This window comes from Carassius gibelio, chromosome A2 (genome assembly GCF_023724105.1).
Source record: "Carassius gibelio isolate Cgi1373 ecotype wild population from Czech Republic chromosome A2, carGib1.2-hapl.c, whole genome shotgun sequence".
NCBI classification, from domain to species: Eukaryota; Metazoa; Chordata; class Actinopteri; order Cypriniformes; family Cyprinidae; genus Carassius; species Carassius gibelio.
Genome location: NC_068372.1, coordinates 22,326,510 through 22,344,840, shown reverse-complemented (window position 1 = coordinate 22,344,840; position 18,331 = coordinate 22,326,510). Strand labels below are relative to the sequence as shown.

The 18,331-nt window shown below is 37.6% G+C and overlaps 3 protein-coding genes across 3 annotated transcripts; 2 read left to right on the top strand and 1 right to left on the bottom strand.

Moving 5' to 3' along the window:
• Positions 1-9,463, top strand: LOC128031440 (microtubule-associated protein 1S). Its single transcript, XM_052619709.1, has 7 exons — positions 1-287; positions 1,660-1,761; positions 3,665-3,747; positions 4,214-4,354; positions 4,563-7,674; positions 7,751-7,959; positions 8,247-9,463. The coding sequence occupies exons 1-7, from the start codon at positions 140-142 to the stop codon at positions 8,403-8,405; spliced, it is 3,954 nt and encodes a 1,317-aa protein (XP_052475669.1). The 5' UTR covers positions 1-139; the 3' UTR covers positions 8,406-9,463.
• Positions 9,464-10,896: 1,433 nt separating this feature from the next.
• LOC128031447 (interferon-induced protein 44-like) lies at positions 10,897-14,362 on the top strand. The gene is made up of 8 exons (XM_052619720.1): positions 10,897-11,300; positions 11,569-12,052; positions 12,150-12,201; positions 12,451-12,646; positions 13,039-13,191; positions 13,411-13,582; positions 13,678-13,778; positions 13,885-14,362. The coding sequence occupies exons 2-8, from the start codon at positions 11,575-11,577 to the stop codon at positions 14,068-14,070; spliced, it is 1,338 nt and encodes a 445-aa protein (XP_052475680.1). The 5' UTR covers positions 10,897-11,300; positions 11,569-11,574; the 3' UTR covers positions 14,071-14,362.
• A 9-nt stretch (positions 14,363-14,371) lies between these two features.
• On the bottom strand, positions 14,372-17,766 carry LOC128031457 (rab GTPase-activating protein 1-like). The gene is made up of 8 exons (XM_052619731.1): positions 17,542-17,766; positions 16,985-17,053; positions 16,699-16,809; positions 16,486-16,590; positions 16,318-16,401; positions 16,160-16,231; positions 15,876-16,067; positions 14,372-15,135 (listed from the first exon to the last, which is right to left on the bottom strand). The coding sequence occupies exons 1-8, from the start codon at positions 17,638-17,640 to the stop codon at positions 14,941-14,943; spliced, it is 927 nt and encodes a 308-aa protein (XP_052475691.1). The 5' UTR covers positions 17,641-17,766; the 3' UTR covers positions 14,372-14,940.
• Between the last annotated feature and the right edge of the window lie 565 nt (positions 17,767-18,331).

Sequence of the window (18,331 nt, the reverse complement as noted above, 5' to 3'; positions counted from 1 at the left end):
CTAAAATACACTTTATGCATGCAAGGCGGTCTGAATACCGACTTCGATTGGGGAGCTGCAGTTCCATTCAAGTTATCCGCCTGTTCCTTCAAAAATGCTTGATTGTTTGTGTATTACATCATAAGAATAACTTTCCAACATGGCGTCGGGTCTAAGAGCAGTGATGGAATCGGAGGACCTGACAGCCCATCCTGGATTCAGAAATGACAAATACTCAATGTTGATTGTCATCGGTGCGCTCTATAGACCGCATTTACTGGACTATATTGTGGTGGAGATTGAACGAGGTAATGTTTTTTTTTTTTTACATTAAATAATTAAATAATGGCAACGTTAATCAATGCTTTTATAATGTTACGTAAGGAAATTAACATTATGTCTAGAATCAGTATGTTGTAGAACAGGTTGCGTGAATTCTGGAGATTTAATTCTTTTGATTCAAGATTCACTGGATGCTTGGTGAATTGAGATGGCTGAAGCACAATCACACAATGTGTAACTTACTGCGCCAGACACAGTTTCTCTCGCGTTCAGCAATACATGGAGATATATTAGCATTTAAACAATGTTTAAACCATGTTTATTCTGTTAAAATATTCTTAGCCGTTCCATACACTGCAGTATTATAGCATTAGATCAGTTTTCTTGTATGCTTAACTACATTTGCTTTAAATGTTCAGTATGTGATAGATAGCTATAGTATGTGTCATTTAAGTCATTACGTGTTCTTCATGTCCAACAGTTTAGACTCGGATCTGGACGTTTGCATCCACTTCAACGATCGTTTTTTGCTAAGACAAATAATAATCATTTTAGAATAGCTAAAAACCAGCTACATGCTACAAAACACAGCTACCAGTTTAAGATGGATTTTCCAGCAAGACTGTCTTCCACATTTCAATAACAGTTACAGAAAAGTATTTTTTTGGTACCATTTTGATGTGACTATAGAAGGCTTTAATGACATGTCAAATATTGACAGATGTGTGGGGAATCAAATAGCCTCCATGGAAGTGATAATGCAAAAATTGAAATTTGTCTACAAAGAAAGATGATTAACAAACAGTTCACAGTAAAATGAAATGGAAGCAAATTATTGAGGGAAAAAACTCTTTCATTTAAGTTTAGCCTCACCAAGGAGTAATTTTTTGGGATTTAAATTTTATTTAGCTTATTAATATTACAATTTAGTTTATCGCCAGTCCACTAGTTCCTTTCTATCCATATCAGGAAATTTAACTGTTTTTCTTTTGCTATTAATGCGAACATTGTTAGATGTTTTCTTATTTCACGTAGCAGTAATGAGTCAGCTTCTTTTTTTTTGGTTATAACAGATGAGAACATGTTGTTCAGAGGCTTTTATATTTTATAAATACAGAAGACCAGTGCCACAAAACTGCTTTTTTGAGGGCCAGTCATCCAGCCATCTCATTTGTCTCTGAAAGCCACATTGTGTCTCACATGGTGTTTCAGTTACATGCTAACTGCAGTGCTTTTGCTCTGGGGGGATTAGCCTGCTTTCTCTCAAATCAGCGTTTATTGTTTTTAATAATAAATCCAGTACAGTAAGTAAAAAAAAAAAATACATTTGCACGTTTTAAAATACTGAGTTTTGAGTTTATATTATATTTTACATATATTTTCATCGCTTTAACACAGGTGTTCGTGCATGGGATGTGGACCTGACAGTGTGCAATTTGGATGAGCAGCTGAAGCTATTCGTTTCTCACAATTCTTCTTATCAATCCAAAGACATAAGAGGTAAGGGCTGCCTTCTTTTGGATTGGTAGTGAAAGCCGTGTACTTAAAGTACAGTAGGTTACACTTTTAAAGAACACTGGGCAATCTTTTGGTGCACATTTGAAGCACATGATATATGTGTGGGAAGCGGTCTTATGAATTAACGAAGAAGCAACTGTGAAGTTCACCCCAGCACAGCTCCATATACAGTATCAGACATGAACAACATTATTCTAGTAAATAGTGGAAAATGGTGATATATATAAAGCCAATATTTCAGTTTCTAGACATCTGAGAATAACAACTGGCATATTCCTATATTAAAAGAAATATAGGTCATGCAAACACAAGAATAGCAGAAAAGCATGAATGAATTAGATTATTCAGAATATGCTGATTACCATAAACACATTGAAAATCCAGTGTTTACTGAGCATTTATATCTGTTCCTTGCATAGTTTACATGTAGAAACTCAATAAATATCTGTTAATTATGGCCACTCTGATGTGAAAATGCAGAATTATGCTCTGTTTGCTTTACTGGGATGAAATCATTCATTTATTATCATGTTAATATTTACAGTGGGTATAGAAAAGAATCACCCCCTTTAAAATAATCACATTTTGTTGCTTTGCATCCTGAAATGAGGACGGACAAAGTTTTTGTTTTAACCAGCTGTATTTACTCAGTGCAACTTATAACATCCAAGTGAAAGATATAACACCAACATGTCAGAAAAAAAAGAAAAAGAAACAAACAGTTGGAAAATGGATCACCACCCTCCTAGAAATGACTTGTAAACTCAATCAGGTGTAGCTAATCACCTTCTCAATGGCACACAAAGCCATTTGACTTTCAACTGTGATCAACTGTGGTGATTTTGATTAGCTCAGCATAAAAATAGCTTTTCTGGAGCATTTCAGTCCTTGGTAGCGCAACTAAAGCAAGCAATCACTAGTGGCACCAGTCAAAAGATCTCTGGGATAAGGTTGTGGACAGGTAAAAGTAAGGAGATGGATTAAAAGGCTTTATCAATGCCTAGAAGCACAGTGAATTATTTTATTAATAAGAAGGTATTTGGTAAAACAAAGACCCTCCATGAATAAGGACTTCTCTTTAAACTGGATGAAAAAGCCAGGACGAAACTGGTCAGAGAGGATACCAGAAATTTGACAAAGAGGGGTCATTGTTTGAATGTGACAATAATATCACAAATTCTCCACAAATGTGGCTTGTATGAGAAGATTGCAAAAAAAAGCCACTCCTCAAGAAAGGCCACATTCAGTCAAGATTGAGCCCAGACATAAACCCCATTGAAAATCTGTGGAATGACTGCAATCCACAAACCGTTACGGGGATGGGGACTTATTTTCTGCATCCACTGTACATTGTGTAATGAGAACTGTCTAAATTGCACAAAGTAAAAGTTGTAGGTTGGCTAATCTGCTATTTCAGTAGACACAGCAGAAAGACGGGAAGGAAGTACTTTCTACCAATTGTTCATTCTTTGGCTGCTGTTGGAAAAACAGCAGTGGAACATTCTGTTGCAGTAGTTTTGAAAGTAATTTTGCTGACAAACTATAGATAGACTTTTGAAGCTCTAATACTCATGGAAAACACTTTAAATTTGGATTACTCTGGTTGAGAATTGACTGTCAGTATCAAAACACTGAAGTTTGGCTCATGATTAAAAGATTACAGCATGTCCAAATATTCAAGTTCTTAGAATAGTGCATGTTTTTTTCCACTTTAAAATTGAATGCATTTTGCTTTGACTTTTTGTGCATTCCTTTTTAAGATAAGTAGATAATAATGCATTAAGGTATGCTATTGAGAAATCCACATAGGCATGGCATATTTGAATACTTATTCTGATTAAATCCCTTTTTTTAATTTGTCTGTCTCCCAACAATCCCATCATAGGTCAGAAGACATTTCATTTCAGTTCAGATGTACTGGACATTAAAGTGGTAGTAAATCCATCTGAAGGGTTTCTCTGCTCTGAGGTGTGTGACTAAAATGCATCTCCTCTTCTCTTCCTCAATTCCATTTGTTTGTATTACATGAGCATCAATAAATGACAAGGGTCAAATTACATTAAATAATAAGGCTACAATTATACAGTGCCTCAGCAATTTTAAACACCATAGCCATAAATTGATTAAACCCAGAATAATATTTATTAATATCTAATTTATTTTGACAAAAACATTTGTAACAAAAATATTTAGATATACATAAATATAAAGTATGTGTGGATGGGTGTGTGTGTGTACTGTATGTATATATGTTATCTGCTTATGTTATATGTTTTCATACATTTTCAAGGCTTTTTGTCTATATTTTGTAATACTTTGTAGAGGCACATTTTACAGTAGTGACAGATTGAAATGTAATATGCATATAATTCTTTAATATAGTTAAATATAAATTTAAATATTTTTGAAATTTACTAATATTTTTGTAATTAAGGTCCACAGCTTGATATCATCCATACCTCGACACAAACTGCTGGTGCTCACTGGCCAGTCTCTTGAGGACTCCGGGGATCTGGTCCTGCACACCGGGCAGTTCACTCCAAATGATTTCACCCAGATCTTTTCAGATGAAGAGGTTTGTCATACTGTAAATATGTATGCTTATGTTTTAAATGTCCTTTTAACTGTCCCCACATAAGCTATGGATTTGAAAAACTATCCATCTTTGTATATATCATAATATGACTTTTCTGAGCATTACAAATGATTCTGTTGTGCAGTAATATAATAGCTGTTTTCACATATGTTTGAATTCATGCCTTGTTTTCTTTAATATCCAACAGATTCAAGCTCTGTTCAATTCTGTTAGCATACATGGCAAAGCAAATCTTACATTAAGCTGCCCTAAAACTGGAAAATGGAAAAACTCAGTGCTAGGGCAGCACAACATACATGAAATTATTGACATTAAGGTGAATCCTCTAATGGTACTACCCAAAATGGTGGGCCTTCAGGAGTTCACAGACCACCTCTTTGAGTCCTCAGAGCCACAGTCTCCATTTGACCTCTTAGAGCCTCCTGGCACAGTGGGATTTCTCAAGCTGTGCCGTCCGTGCTGTTATGCCTTTCCAGGAGGGAGAGGTGACTGTGCTTTTTTTGCTGTCAATGGCTTCAATGTTTTGGTCAATGGTGGAGCAGATCCACGCTCTTGCTTCTGGAAGCTCATCAGGCATTTGGACCGTGTTGACTCAGTGTTGCTTACACATGTTGGAACAGACAACCTGACGGGAGTTAACAGCCTGTTAGAGAGGAAGGTCGCAGAGCTTGAAGAAAATAAAACTGTCTTACAGGAAAAGGAGCAATGGGTGAAGAATCTAATCTCTCCAGAGCTTGGTGTGGTTTTCCTCAATGCCCCAAATAGACTTAAAAAACTTCAGGGTGATCCTAATGTACTACAAAGCAGTGATCTAGCAGCACTTATTTTACAGCATTTGGAAAAACTAAAGATCTCACCAGAACCACTTTTACGCAATTCAAGTGGCTCCATAGAACCAGTAATTCTGTTCCAGAAAATGGGAGTGGGATGTCTTGAACTTTACATCCTTAATCCAGTCAAATGTAGCAAAGAAGTAGAGTCTTTCATGAATAGCTGGCCAGATAATAGTTCCAAATCCAAGAGTATAGATAACCACCTAACCTCTTTGGTCTCTATATGTGCTTTGCTTGTTTGGCATCCGGCTAACCCAGTGGAGAAAATCATTAGAGTTCTCTTCCCTGGCTCTACACCACAAGGAAAGATAATGGATGGTCTAGAGAGACTGAGGCATCTAGAGTTTCTCAAGCGGCCTGTAGTGTGCTCCAAAGATTTTGAAACATCTAAATCAGAAATTAATCCAAAAGTTGCAGAGACTCAGGATAGTCCCAAATCTGGGAAAAAAGAATCCAGACCAAGCAATGGTGCTTCAAAGGACCGAGCTCTTTGTGGAGATCTAGAACTAAAAGACAAAACCAAAGGCATAAGTGGGAATGATCCAAAAAGTAAAGAAAAGTTCAAATCTGTAGAAAGCAATGTTAAACATAAACCCTCAAGACTAGTTACAAGAAAGGAGTCTTTTAAGGACAGGAGCAATGAAAAAACAAACATATCAGACTCGAAGAAACTAGAAAATGGACAGAGAAAAATATCAGGTAGCAAGGATTCTTCGATGAGAAGACCAAATTTAGATAGCAAAACCGAAGAGAGAAAGCCTCTTGGGAAAGATATCAAGAAAACCTTCACTGGACTACTGAACTCAAACAAACCTGGTAATGTAAAAAATGAAGCTAAATTTAACAGAAAGGCTGAAGACAAAGCCCAAAACTTAAAAACTAACAAGGAGCAGCAAAACCAGAAGTTGTCAACAGACTCTGAAGATGTAAATCGCTCCATAATGTCTTCACCAGAAGATATGACAGCACCATTTCTGGAAATGGATCAAGAGCAACATGACTTACTTGTGAAGAGGCAAACTGTTGACTCTGGGAACCTGAAAAATGTCTTGACGATTAGTGTTCAGTCTCAGTGTAGCAGCATAGCAGACCCTAGCAAGGCTGCAGCATCTGCAAGACCATCTGTCGAGATAAAAAATGAGCGCAGTCTGAATCTAGACCTCACTCCAACTGAAAATACTTTGCTCGATGGGCATTTGAAAGAAAATATTCTTATTGGGCATGAGGAAGTTTGTGTCAGTCCTAATGAAAAAACATTAGAACTAGCATCTCCTAGATCAGGTTTAAATAGTGCTGGTCATACTCATTATCACTTGTCACCTGAAGAGACCTGGGCCTCAAAAGATCATAGTAGTTTTGGGGTTAAGATGTGTCTTGGTTCAGAGAGCCAGCAAATGGGATTATCAAAGTTTTCAGAGTCCGGGTGCCCTAAAAGTAACCAAGAGAGCATCTCAACTTCCTCCAAAGAGAAGCATTCTAGCTTCCTGTCTCTTAGCTCTTTCAAGGATATAATGTCTGATGTATCTCCCACTGTTACCACTCACTCAATGCCTGCGGAAGTAAGTTCACCGCAGTCCACTGAGGTTGATGAGTCATTGTCAATGTCTTTTGAACAAATGCTGCCAACGTTGAGCATGTCTACCAATGAAGACGAAACATCCTATTCCAATGGACACCATGTCATTTCTGATTTTAAAGTAGGGATATCTTTGTCTTTAAAGAAGCCTCACACCCAGAGGACACCTCACGATTGCCCAGAAGGGTGTCCGTCTGGACTTAAGGGTCTATTGCTTGATACTACCCATAATGTTGACCTCTGCTTGGTTTCTCCATGTGAGTTTAAACATTTCAAACTGGTTGTTGATCAAGAGGATCCACTCTCACGAGATTTTATTAACACCTGTCCATTGAAGCTTTCTGATGATAGTGACCAGTCCCAAGATTCAGCTAAGTCCTTTCCCCCTTCATGTTCATGTAACAAGACCACTCATCCAGTTCAGGAGACCCCTCTCACTTCTAGCACTGACCATTTCCCAATGGCAACAGACCCACATCTGGGTCTAGAGGATTGCCCATCCATTACAGCTGACGGACTTCTGGATTCTGATGAAGAAGGTGGAGTCCACCTGCAAACACAGAACCTAAACGATGATTTCAATTCTTACAGAGGAAATCATTCTTTACCAAAGGATCCCCCACCTGCACCTTTGAAAGACTTACCTCCACTTCCGCCTCAGCCTGATGCTTGTATGCCTGATCGTGTTAGTAGTGTAAAGCCTGGTGCAACAAAAGGCAGAAAAGCAGCAGGTGTTACGCAGAGGTTAACATCTAGTGTTTCAACAAAAGGCACCAAAACCCTAGCTGGAAGTCAGGGCACTTCTGTTATTGACTCGAGAAGTAGTTCAGCAGGAGACATAATGGCAAGTCGTAGCACAGGCTCCGCTTCTAAAAGATCCACAACAGCAGGTTTGAACTGATTTTACATTGTTCATTGTTGTATGCAAGTATTTATTTGGCACTGACTTGTGTTTTGATTCATCAGTAGGTAGCAAGGTTGGCACATCTGTATACTTGGATCTGGCTTACCTTCCATCGAGCCATGCAGTTTCCACTGTTGATGTTGAGTTTTTTGGCCGCTTACGATCATCGTGTTACATAATAAGTGGGGATGGCACACTCAAGGAAGGCCAGATGAGGTCCATTCTGGACGCATTATTAGAGGGAAAATCTGTATGGCCTGAGGATGTGCCGGTATGTATGAGAGTAGATATGTGCAACAGAATTCAGTTTAGGTGCACTACATAACTCTGGCCTCACTATCACCATCTGTGGTTAATGTATAAAAAGGCAAGTTAATTGTAGAGTTTTTTTTTTAATGCTTAGCCACTTTCTTGTTTTGCATAACACCTCTACACAGATAGGTATACCTGTGGTTGCTTGAGAATATCGTATCGGACCCCAAATAAAATCTGTTGCTTTAAAATCTATTACATTTTTAGGGGGATAATGTTACATACTTAGTCTGTATTACCTTCCAGGTGACCCTGATTCCCACATTTGAATCAATGGTGATGCACGAGTGGTACCGGGAAACCCAAGAAAAACAACGTCAACTGGGAATTACAGTCCTAGGCAGCAACAGCACTGTGGCTATGCAGGAGGAGACATTCCCTGCTTGTAAAGTAGAGTTCTGCTAGATGAAAAGTAAAGACACATGTTTTCCATTTTCCATATGTGTATCCTATGCTTAAAGTCACACATGAACAGTTTTACCCTTTGCATGCTCTTGGCATATATGGCAAACTACATATATTGGGTTTGTGAAAGATTCCTTAGCAGGCGGCTGAGGCCTAAAATATACAGTAAAATCACAAGTTTTAAATCAACACCCATAGATGTATTTACTTTGGGAGTATAACTGTACTGGTTTATTATTAAGAAGAGTATTTACTAGATTCCCACTTTGCAAAAATAGTCATAATTAACTATCGCAAACTTGAACATAGCCCAGAGTTCAAATCTAATCACATTATCTCACATTATAACTGTGCATGAATACCATTACAAACAATCATTCAGGCAGACAAATTACACAAATTAGCAGTGCCATTTTAGGCTAGATTAAGGATGTTACATATACTTCTATTTTAATTGTCCATACAGATCAGATCACAAAACATGACAAAACAGACTTATTTTTATACTTTGAGATTTACTTTGTTTTGGGTTGCTCTTAAAGGATGACATTTAAGCCATTTCTCAGTCCCTTTGACTGTTTGGGGACCAGCCGCTTCACACTGTCACACAAATATTGTATGTATGTATTGCACTATATTAGAATATCACTATGAAATCTGTAGAAATATGGTGGCATTTAACTAATATTTTAATTCATCTCATTTGGAAATGTGGTGTTAGAAGTGCCAACTGCTTGACACCAAGTGTACAGTAACTTGTAACTGCAGTACAGAGGCTCTTATATCTACCATATGCCTTAATGTGTTTCTGTTAAATACTAACTGCTGTAGGACATAATGGCCTTTATTCATTTACTGTACTGCACTGTAAAGAGAATGTCTGGTATGTTTGTGGGCCACAATATAATTTAAAAATCCATTAATTGCTACACTAACATAGAGGAAAGTGTGTATACATATATGTAATATGAATTATATGAATTAAAACATTAAAATGTGATTGTAAATAGAGTGCAGATCCTTGTCATAATGATAAATTAAAACAATCCCACAATGCACTGAGACATGATTATTGAAAATATAATCAACCAATATGGATAAAGTTGACAGAAACAATCTAAATATATAAATATATTTCATTCAGAACTGAAAATTATCTACAAAAACAATTCAAGCTAATTAAACTGAACTGTTTTAACAATGTTCCATTTAAGTTCAGATGATGAAATGAAGATTAAAAATAAATAAATTGTGCTCAGCATTAAACCCATCCAAGTACACACACTCGGAGCAGGGGACAGCCATTTTTTGCTGCTGCGCCTGGGGAGCGATTGGTGGGGTCAATGGCTTACTCAAGGTTTTCAGCTCAGTCAAATTTTGAGGGTGGAAGACAGCGCTAGTTATTCACTCCCCACACCAACAATTCCTGAGACTTGAACCTGCAACTTTGAGGTTATAAGTCTGACTCTCTTACCATGAGGCTTCTTCTTTTTCTTCTTCATGGACATTGTCCCATGCTTCAGTGGAAGATTTCTGACACCAGTCAGGAACATCGGTTGTAATTATCACCTTTTTTCACTTTTGCATTTGGTTAGGTTTTGAACATGTATGTTGGCTCAGAAAAACTGAAAAGAAAACACACAGCCAGTTTGTTATGGGCTGTATGAGTCTGAAATTGTCTCATCCAGTAAGCTGTATGAGTTTGCAGCTGGTGTCTATGTAGATAGCTAGCTATCTGAATAAGACCACATCCGAGCCACACACGGAGTCCAAGGCAGCAATTTACCTGTGTTGTGTCGACCTGCCTCATGGAGAGGGGTGGGGTGAACAGTAGCTAACTCACTTAAATCATTTAGAGACGAGCACTGATATGGGCCACAGATCTGTTTTGGACAAGGTGAAGAGGGTGTTGTAGAGGGCGCTAGATAGTAACTTGGGGAGAAGAAATGTTGAATCAAGTCCCTTTTCTGTTTTGTTTTTCAACACAAAAATGATTATCATAGCTTCATAAAATTATGGTTGAACCACTGATGTCACATGAGGGTGAGTAATTAATGACAGAATTTTATTTTTTAGAGTGAACTTTTAAAAATGAAAATGACAATATTTCCACTATAAGCAGAAGATGGCTGCAGAAGATCGTTGGCTCATTTGCCATTTCCACTACCTAACGTAGTTCTCGAGACATTATGAAATCACTATTATAACATTTAAAAGCCACTAAAAACACTGAACATGTAAAAAGTTCAGCACTTGTTTGTACTGATATGAAGCAACTCATCGGACCTACATGGTATCTAGACTGAATTGAAGTTTGAATATTTCTTGACAGCTCAGGTGAGTCCATGACTGAGCTGATTGGTGAAATCGATTGCAGGGCGGGGTTTGCACCTATTTTGCACCCCATCCCCCCCCCCCCCCCCCCATCCTCCAGATAAAACTGCTCCACTCCTCTGGAGACAAGTGAATTGGATCGGTCACATTTGAGACAAGTTTTTTGTATTACTTTTGATTTCTAACATTATTTTAATTAAATATCAACAATAGGCTATTTAAAAACAAAATAAAGGTTTAGAGCAGTATAGTTACATTATTTGCATCAGAAACATTTTCGATCTTCAGAGCGTTGTCAGTAACAAAAAAAAAAAAAAAAAAAGTTGGTGGAATGGAGCAGGCCTGGACTGGCAATCGGGAGCACAGGGAGAATTCCTGGTGGCCCATCTAGGTGTAACTGCGGCTTGGAGTAATGGGCGTGCCGAAAAGTTTTTTGACGTGACGTCACGCTTAATTTCTTTATTAAAAAAAATAAAAGTGAGTTGCGTTTCACCAAAAACGAAACTAATCTCTTTCAGGGTACCAAACGGAGAAGGCAGGCGACTTACGACTCCATCCAATGTAGGCTATAGTTTCATGTTTTTTTTGTTTGTTTTTTTTTTGGTCAATAATTTTTATTTATTTATTTATTTTTGCATTACCTACTTGATATAAATTAACAGTTTGGATAAATCGAATCCTTTCAAATAAATTTGGGTCAATGAATTTAGGGACAACATGCTTCAAGCTTATATGTGTTGGACGTATTTTTAAAAGTACTTTTAAATATCTTTTATTTCTATTTCATTATAACAGCGTGCTTTAAAAGTGTTGGTCGTATGTTTTTCAGATTATTATGAGCACCGTGAAATCCAGCTTGAATAAATGGCAGAACAAGAAGCTCTGCTCATTGTTAAACTATGCCAACCTCAGCCTGCTGTTCAAAGCCAGTGTGCATGGCTACAATGTCAATACATTTCACCAAAAGTGTAATATGCAGGGACCAACTGTTATTGTAGCTTACAATAAGTCTGGATATGTGTTTGGAGCTTTTACTAGCAAGGATTTTCGTCAAACCAACCAAAATGTTGTGGATGAAAAAGCTTTTCTCTTCAGCTTTAATGACAAAGAAATGAAAGAAGATCCTACACGTGTGCTCAGTGGAAATCCCCAGTTTGCTTTCACTGACACAGGTCCAAACTTTGGTTCTTTAGTGTTTCTTTATAATAACACGGCCACCGTCTACAGTAATCCTGGAGCATACCAATTTGATCCACAGCAAATGCATGGGAATGACTTACAGCTGACAGAATGTGAGGTGTACAGAGTGGAAGGTTGGTATTATTTTGTGCTACTTTTTATAAAAATTGCTGAAAGAGTAATGCACTTTCAGTAATTGTTCTGTGAATAACTTCTGTGGATTTTCATCAGAATATGGAGCACTCATGGAGAAACCATGGAGAAATGTGCAGTGGAACTCTGAGTGAGTAAAGCAGACCAAATTCACTGTCTTGTCTGTATATCATTGCTCTTTTTTTCTTGATTTTGATTGCTTCTATTGTCCTCATTTGTAAGTCGCTTTGGTTAAAAGCGTCTGCTAAATGACTAAATGTAAATGTTCTTTAAAATAATTTATATGTAAATTTAGTGAGTTGCTCTTTTAAGAATTGTTCCCACTGTGTTCCTGGGAGTGTTTAAGGAATTTTCCAATGATACTTAATAATGTTTTTAGGAGAAGAAAGGCACTCTTAAGCATCATCTATGGTTGGAAGCCTTCTGTTAGCTCAGTTAAACAGGCTCGGATCCTACTGGTGGGTCCTGTTGGTGCAGGAAAATCAAGTTTCTTCAACTCCATCAACTCTGTATTCAAGGGTTATGTGAGCAGCCAGGCCAACACTGGCACTGCTGGCACCAGTTTGACTACTCAGGTAGACCTCTATCCTGATTATGCCACCTCTGATGTTTTACAATGTGATTGTAATAATATAATCTCCATATTCATCGGGAAGAAGGAGGTGGGAACCGGCGGAAAATCAAAATGACATTTTAAAACCAAACATAAACTAAGGCCCAGGCCTGGTCCTCTCTCTTCCTTCACTATCGTCACTCCAGTTTTATATCCTTCCATCTCCTACATGGGACTTGAGACCGGCGGTGGGTCGCAGGTGTCGCTGATTTCCCAATCATTCCGCTGGCCTCACTCCTTGTTCCCACGTCCCTCAGCCCCGCCCCACTCGCCACAGTGATATATATAATATATATAATGTATTAGTATGTATTTATGTACTGAAAATAATTGGTAAATATTTGTGCCATGTAGTTTCGTACCTACTACATAAAGCCAGGCAGCGGTGTCAGCCATGTTCCCTTCACTCTGTGTGACTCGATGGGTCTGGAGGAGGGTTTGAACACCGGCCTGGATGTAGATGATTTTGCCAGCATTTTGAAGGGACACATTCAAGACAAGTATCAGGTGAGAACGTAAGGTAAAAAGTAAAGTCTGAAAGATGTTTAACTTTTAAATTCGTTAGAAGAGCAACAAACTACGAACATTGCTTATATATGTGTGTGTGTGTGTGTGTGTGTGTCTGTCTGTCTGTGTATTATTCTTATTATACTTTCTTTTATTCTACATTTTCTGTCTGAAATCAGAATGATTTAAAGATATCATACATATCTTTTGTTTTCTCAGTTTAACCCATCGATGCCTATACAGCCTGACTCCCCTCATTTCCGTAAATCTCCTGGCTTGAAGGACCAGATTCACTGTGTGGTGTATGTGATTGATGCCTGCAAAGTCAAGCTCCTCCCAGACAGAATGATCGACAAGTTTGCAGTTTTTCGAAGGAAAACCAACCAGCTCAGTAAGTGACAAAAAATAATGAAGCAGATTTGAATTAATTTCAAGTGACATGAGTGTATTGCGATGAAGTTCAATTAACATTGTTCTGTTCATCAGATATTCCCCAGCTGGTTCTGCTGACTAAGGTGGATGAAGCCTGCCCCTTAGTGGAGGATGATCTAAAAAATGTCTACCAGAGCCACTACATCAACAAAATGGTACTTTAACATACATTTCTATGTAGCCGGTATTCTTGCATTGTTCTGTTTCCCATAATGTTCTTTTTCACATATTGAGTATTTCTGATTAACTGTTTTGTGACAGATGCAGGAGGTTAGTGCTCAGCTTGGAGTCTCTCTGTCTGCTGTGGTCCCAGTGAAAAACTACTGCCATGAACTGGAAATAAACTCTCAAACTGACATACTGCTTCTAAATGCTGTTGTTCAGATGCTCAGAGCCACTGAGGGATATTTTGATGATCTTTACAATCCTGATGAGCGGTCTGAGTAGAGCTCAGTCTATTTTGCCCATGGCTGACCTAAAGGTTCTGCATGCATTTCAGAATTAGCAAATCGTATCTTTCCGTTTGCATCCATATTTACTTGTTTATATTGTTTTAGGTCACAAGCTCATCTCTTTTTATGTATTATAAGGTCTGCTAATATTTCTGCTATTACTTTGAACATGCAAACTATTTTTGATCCAAACCATGTAACCGGATATCAAATATTAAAAGCTTTTTTTCTCTGTATTCATGAACAGCTGTTGGTTTACAATTTAAATAAAGGCCATTTTGTCATTATGTTGATAATTTACTTCATAAAGTTTATTTGTTGTAGAACATAATGAAAGAAATACATTCACATTCTACAGTACCAACAGTGGACCATAAAAAGCATTAGAAGGCAATTGTTACCTTAAAGACCTATTTATACCTGATCTATAACCCTTCAAATTACTTTTGTTAATGTAACCAAATGTAGTTAGGTTGATTTCGTGAAATTAAATTAAACTACGCTCATTTAGATCTTCCCACATGAGGCATAATCTTTAGGCTCACTAGAAAAAAAACATTTTGCAGTGTGACGTTTTTTAAAGCGTTATGCTTAAACTCACAGCAATGCATAAACTTGATATAGTCTTCATGTGAGATTGCCTTAAGAGCAACTGATCTGTTGCACTTATCTCTGGAAGGGCAGATATTGCTTCCTGCTGTCACCCATCCTTTGAGAATCCTCTCATTCAGATCTAAAATGTCCTCTGGTTTGAGGGAAAAGCCTTCTCATAATCTGTGAGACTCATTTCAGGAATGCTCTCATTAAATACTTTTCTTCTCCACCAGTATGCTTAACCTTTTCATACTTTGGCTGCTCTCCCTTCTCAATGGGCCCAGGAGAGCCTTCTGGTGACCCAGCTGGAGTGGGGGTTGTGAGTGGGGCTCCAGGCAGGATCTGTTTGAGAGGAGTTTTGATGGCCGCTGGCAGCTGTCCTGAAAGAGCCCAAAGTTTTTCTCAGCCATGTGTTTTTAGCAGCCTGAAGTTCAGTCGTCAGTAGTGCATTTTGGTGCTCCAGCTCCTTAGGACATCAAGATGATAGACAGAAAAAGTGAAATATAATTTGTAGTATAAAAGTATAACTTTATAGTCATTAATGAGACACTTCAATAACACTTAAAAATAAGTTTTGATTCATTAAAGGTGCAGTAAGGGATTTCTGAGTAACGAATCAGACTGAGCACCAAAACACACTTGCAGCCAATCACCAGCAAGGGGTGTGTCCAGTCTTGGTGGTGGAGGTGCCTGTTGCATGCAGCATGTGAATATAAGGGTGGAGCTATCAAGATAGGCTTGTGATACTTTTGGGTACTGACGTTTTTTTTTTTTTTTGTCATTTCAAACATTAACAGCATATCTCAGAAGTGCTTAGAATAAGGTAATTTATTAGGTATTATGAGCATTGAACAACGTTATTAACAGCATTTATCTATTGTAATGCTAATACATTTACTATGGCTCATTTTTCAATATCAGAAAAACAGTAACAAAAGCAGTCACTGGGGCTGTACCTTAACTCTTTAGGTACTGATATACTGTATGCACCTTTAAAGTACATATATGCACTCTTTAGGGATAAATAAGGTACAAATGTGTACCTTTTTATGTAGAGGATGAAAAGTTTCCATCTCTAATTAATTATTATTTTATTTACTTTTTACATGAAAAGTTAAACAAGAAAACTTCTAATATAGCTTTTCTTTTTTAATTCAGAAACACTTCCAGAATTAGAAGTGTTAATACTAACAAAAAGACTCTTACCTGTATCTTGCATTTGGACTCCACCATTTGTAGCTTGGTCTGGGCCAGCTCTCTCTCTAATTCTTGGACCTGTTCTCTGAGAGATGCCTTGACTTCATCCTTAGCACATGTATCTTCATCCTCAGAGCACAGCTGAAGCAATCCATCCATACTAAAGATGTGTTGGCAGCGCTCACACTCCAACATCTTGCTCTGAAAAAGTATCACGTATCACTAAATATCATGCTACTAAAATAAGTCTAACGATTAAGGTCAAAGTGCTTTGAGGTCAGTGTGTTTCTTACCTTGATAACTGCCAACTCTTTGTCTGCTTGAGCTTTCTGGTTTTCAAGTTTAACATTCAACTGTGAGCAAATCTAAAGGATGCAATAAATTGGGCTGAAATTTGGCATCGAATGCTATAATGTGTATTGAATGTATAGAGTTCTAAATGAATGCTTACCTGCTTGTAGTCTGCAATGATGTTGTTTGATCTCTTAATGTCTGCTTCTGCTTTGTCCAGATCTCTCCTAAACATCTCTTTTAGCTGTCAAACATATCAATACTTTAGACAAGAGCAAAAAATGTCAAAAAACACTGTGTACATCATTGATGTTAAAACTAAGCCCACCTGTGAAGCCTCCTCCTCCTTTCCTCTTTTCTCGTCCTCTGTAACCATCAGAAGCTGTTTGGTTTTCAAAAGCTCCTTGGTTAATTCATCCACCTGGTCCTCAGTCTGAAAAACACAGCAGATCTATCTCAACATACTGTACACAGCAAATAAAACAGAAAATGAAACTGGCCTTTGCGTATGGCCTGCACGACTCGTAATAATTTGACAGACCTGATCTAAAGCATTCCTCAGTGCAATCTTGCTGGTGACAAGTTTTTGTGCGAGGTCATCATTCTCCTGCTCGAGGCGCAAACTGTTCTCATGAAGCTTACGGTTTTCTCTCTGGAAAGAGAAATCATTCTTTTATCCCACAGATCTAAAACCTTGAAGTATTCAATGCATGATTATGAAATTTTCACAAAACATAAATGAAATAAAGAGCTACAGTTTTCGTAGATGTGTGTGTTGCAAAAGGAGGACAGAAGCTTTTTGTTTTCATCAGGGCGTGATCTCTTACCTCATACCTGTCGAGTGGGTCTTCTGGCTGCACTTGGTTATCCCTTAATTTTGGCTTTTTAGAGGGCACCTGTTCAAAAAGACGATTCAAAGAAGTTTCAGGTGTGCAAACTCTTCAAGGCATGAAAAGAATGTACTGTAACATTATACTGTAATGATTGCATAATTGTAATTGATTTGAATAAATATGAATTCATTATTATTAATATAAATGCTAAAAAGTAAATAATACTATACAAAATTGATTTCATATATTATGCACAATATGTATATATATATATATATATATATATATATATATATATATATATATATATATATATATATATATATATATATACATAATTACATGTAAATTAATGATATATTCGTGAGCACCAAGGAGTAAACAACCGCAAAAAGTAAATGATTGCTAATGCACTAATATTTCTGCATTGTTCTAAAAAGATTTGAATCAAAACATGCTATTGTGCTATACCTTAAAAATCCCAGCATGCCAGGTTTGAATCAGCATGAGACAAACATGAGGTCTTGTTTTGGTAAGGGTGCTGAACTTACCACTTGTTTTGGTAGAGTCTCCACTACTAGACTAGCCAGGATCTCCTCCTCTGACATATGGGCATCATAAGCCACAGCAATAGACACTTCTTCCATCATTTTGGCAGGTAAGTAAACGCAAGTAATCTCTAAATACAAAGTAGGCAGCTAAACTTGTCTGGAGAAATGACAACAGGTTTGACAGGCAGCAGTCTATATCTCAATTCAAGCCCTGCCCTAACGTAACACCATGGGAGGGATTTCATTTCATTCCACCTTTGTCCTCTGGATCTTCACTTACCTAACAAGCAGGTGCAAATACTGATTTAACTTCCTTACAATATTATTCCACAATCTAGCAGCCAGTAATTATTTCCACAAACAATTATCTCATTGCTGAAGCAGAACTAAGTTAAATATTATTTGAATGATTAATCCAACACAAGTAGGACCTGGAACAGATATATTTTTCAGAAGAGCTTTTATCGTCATTGTTTAGTTTGCTAGCCTGCCTGTCTGTTCAACTCAGGGCTAAAGGCTGTGAAATTGAAATTCTTGCTGTAATCCTGTAGGTCGCCTCATACACAAAAACACTGCAGTTTTCCTGGGAAAAGCAGGTGCCAGTACATTCCTCTATTCCTTAAGCTTCTTATCTGGCCACTGTATATGTTCGGCAGGAATGATGGAGGCTGTGAACTATTTTTATCATCTCACTGCGGCTTCAGGGAGGCATTATCTATCTATCTGGCTATCTATGCAGCTATTATTAATCAAAACCCGTTAAGAAGCACTAGAGTTTCTTATAAAACAG

Bases quoted from the DNA above. Each gene is read 5' to 3' on its own strand.
- LOC128031447 (XM_052619720.1), top strand. From the start codon at position 11,575: ATGAGCACCGTGAAATCCAGCTTGAATAAATGGCAGAACAAGAAGCTC. The intron at 12,647-13,038 runs GTAGACCTCTAT...TGTGCCATGTAG, and splicing joins GCACCAGTTTGACTACTCAG to TTTCGTACCTACTACATAAA. The intron at 13,583-13,677 runs GTAAGTGACAAA...TCTGTTCATCAG, and splicing joins AAGGAAAACCAACCAGCTCA to ATATTCCCCAGCTGGTTCTG.
- LOC128031457 (XM_052619731.1), bottom strand. From the start codon at position 17,640: ATGATGGAAGAAGTGTCTATTGCTGTGGCTTATGATGCCCATATGTCA. The intron at 16,232-16,317 runs GTAAGCATTCAT...TGCATCCTTTAG, and splicing joins TCATTGCAGACTACAAGCAG to ATTTGCTCACAGTTGAATGT. The intron at 15,136-15,875 runs GTAAGAGTCTTT...TGATGTCCTAAG, and splicing joins AGTCCAAATGCAAGATACAG to GAGCTGGAGCACCAAAATGC.
- LOC128031440 (XM_052619709.1), top strand. From the start codon at position 140: ATGGCGTCGGGTCTAAGAGCAGTGATGGAATCGGAGGACCTGACAGCC. The intron at 288-1,659 runs GTAATGTTTTTT...GCTTTAACACAG, and splicing joins TGTGGTGGAGATTGAACGAG to GTGTTCGTGCATGGGATGTG. The intron at 3,748-4,213 runs GTGTGTGACTAA...TTTGTAATTAAG, and splicing joins AAGGGTTTCTCTGCTCTGAG to GTCCACAGCTTGATATCATC.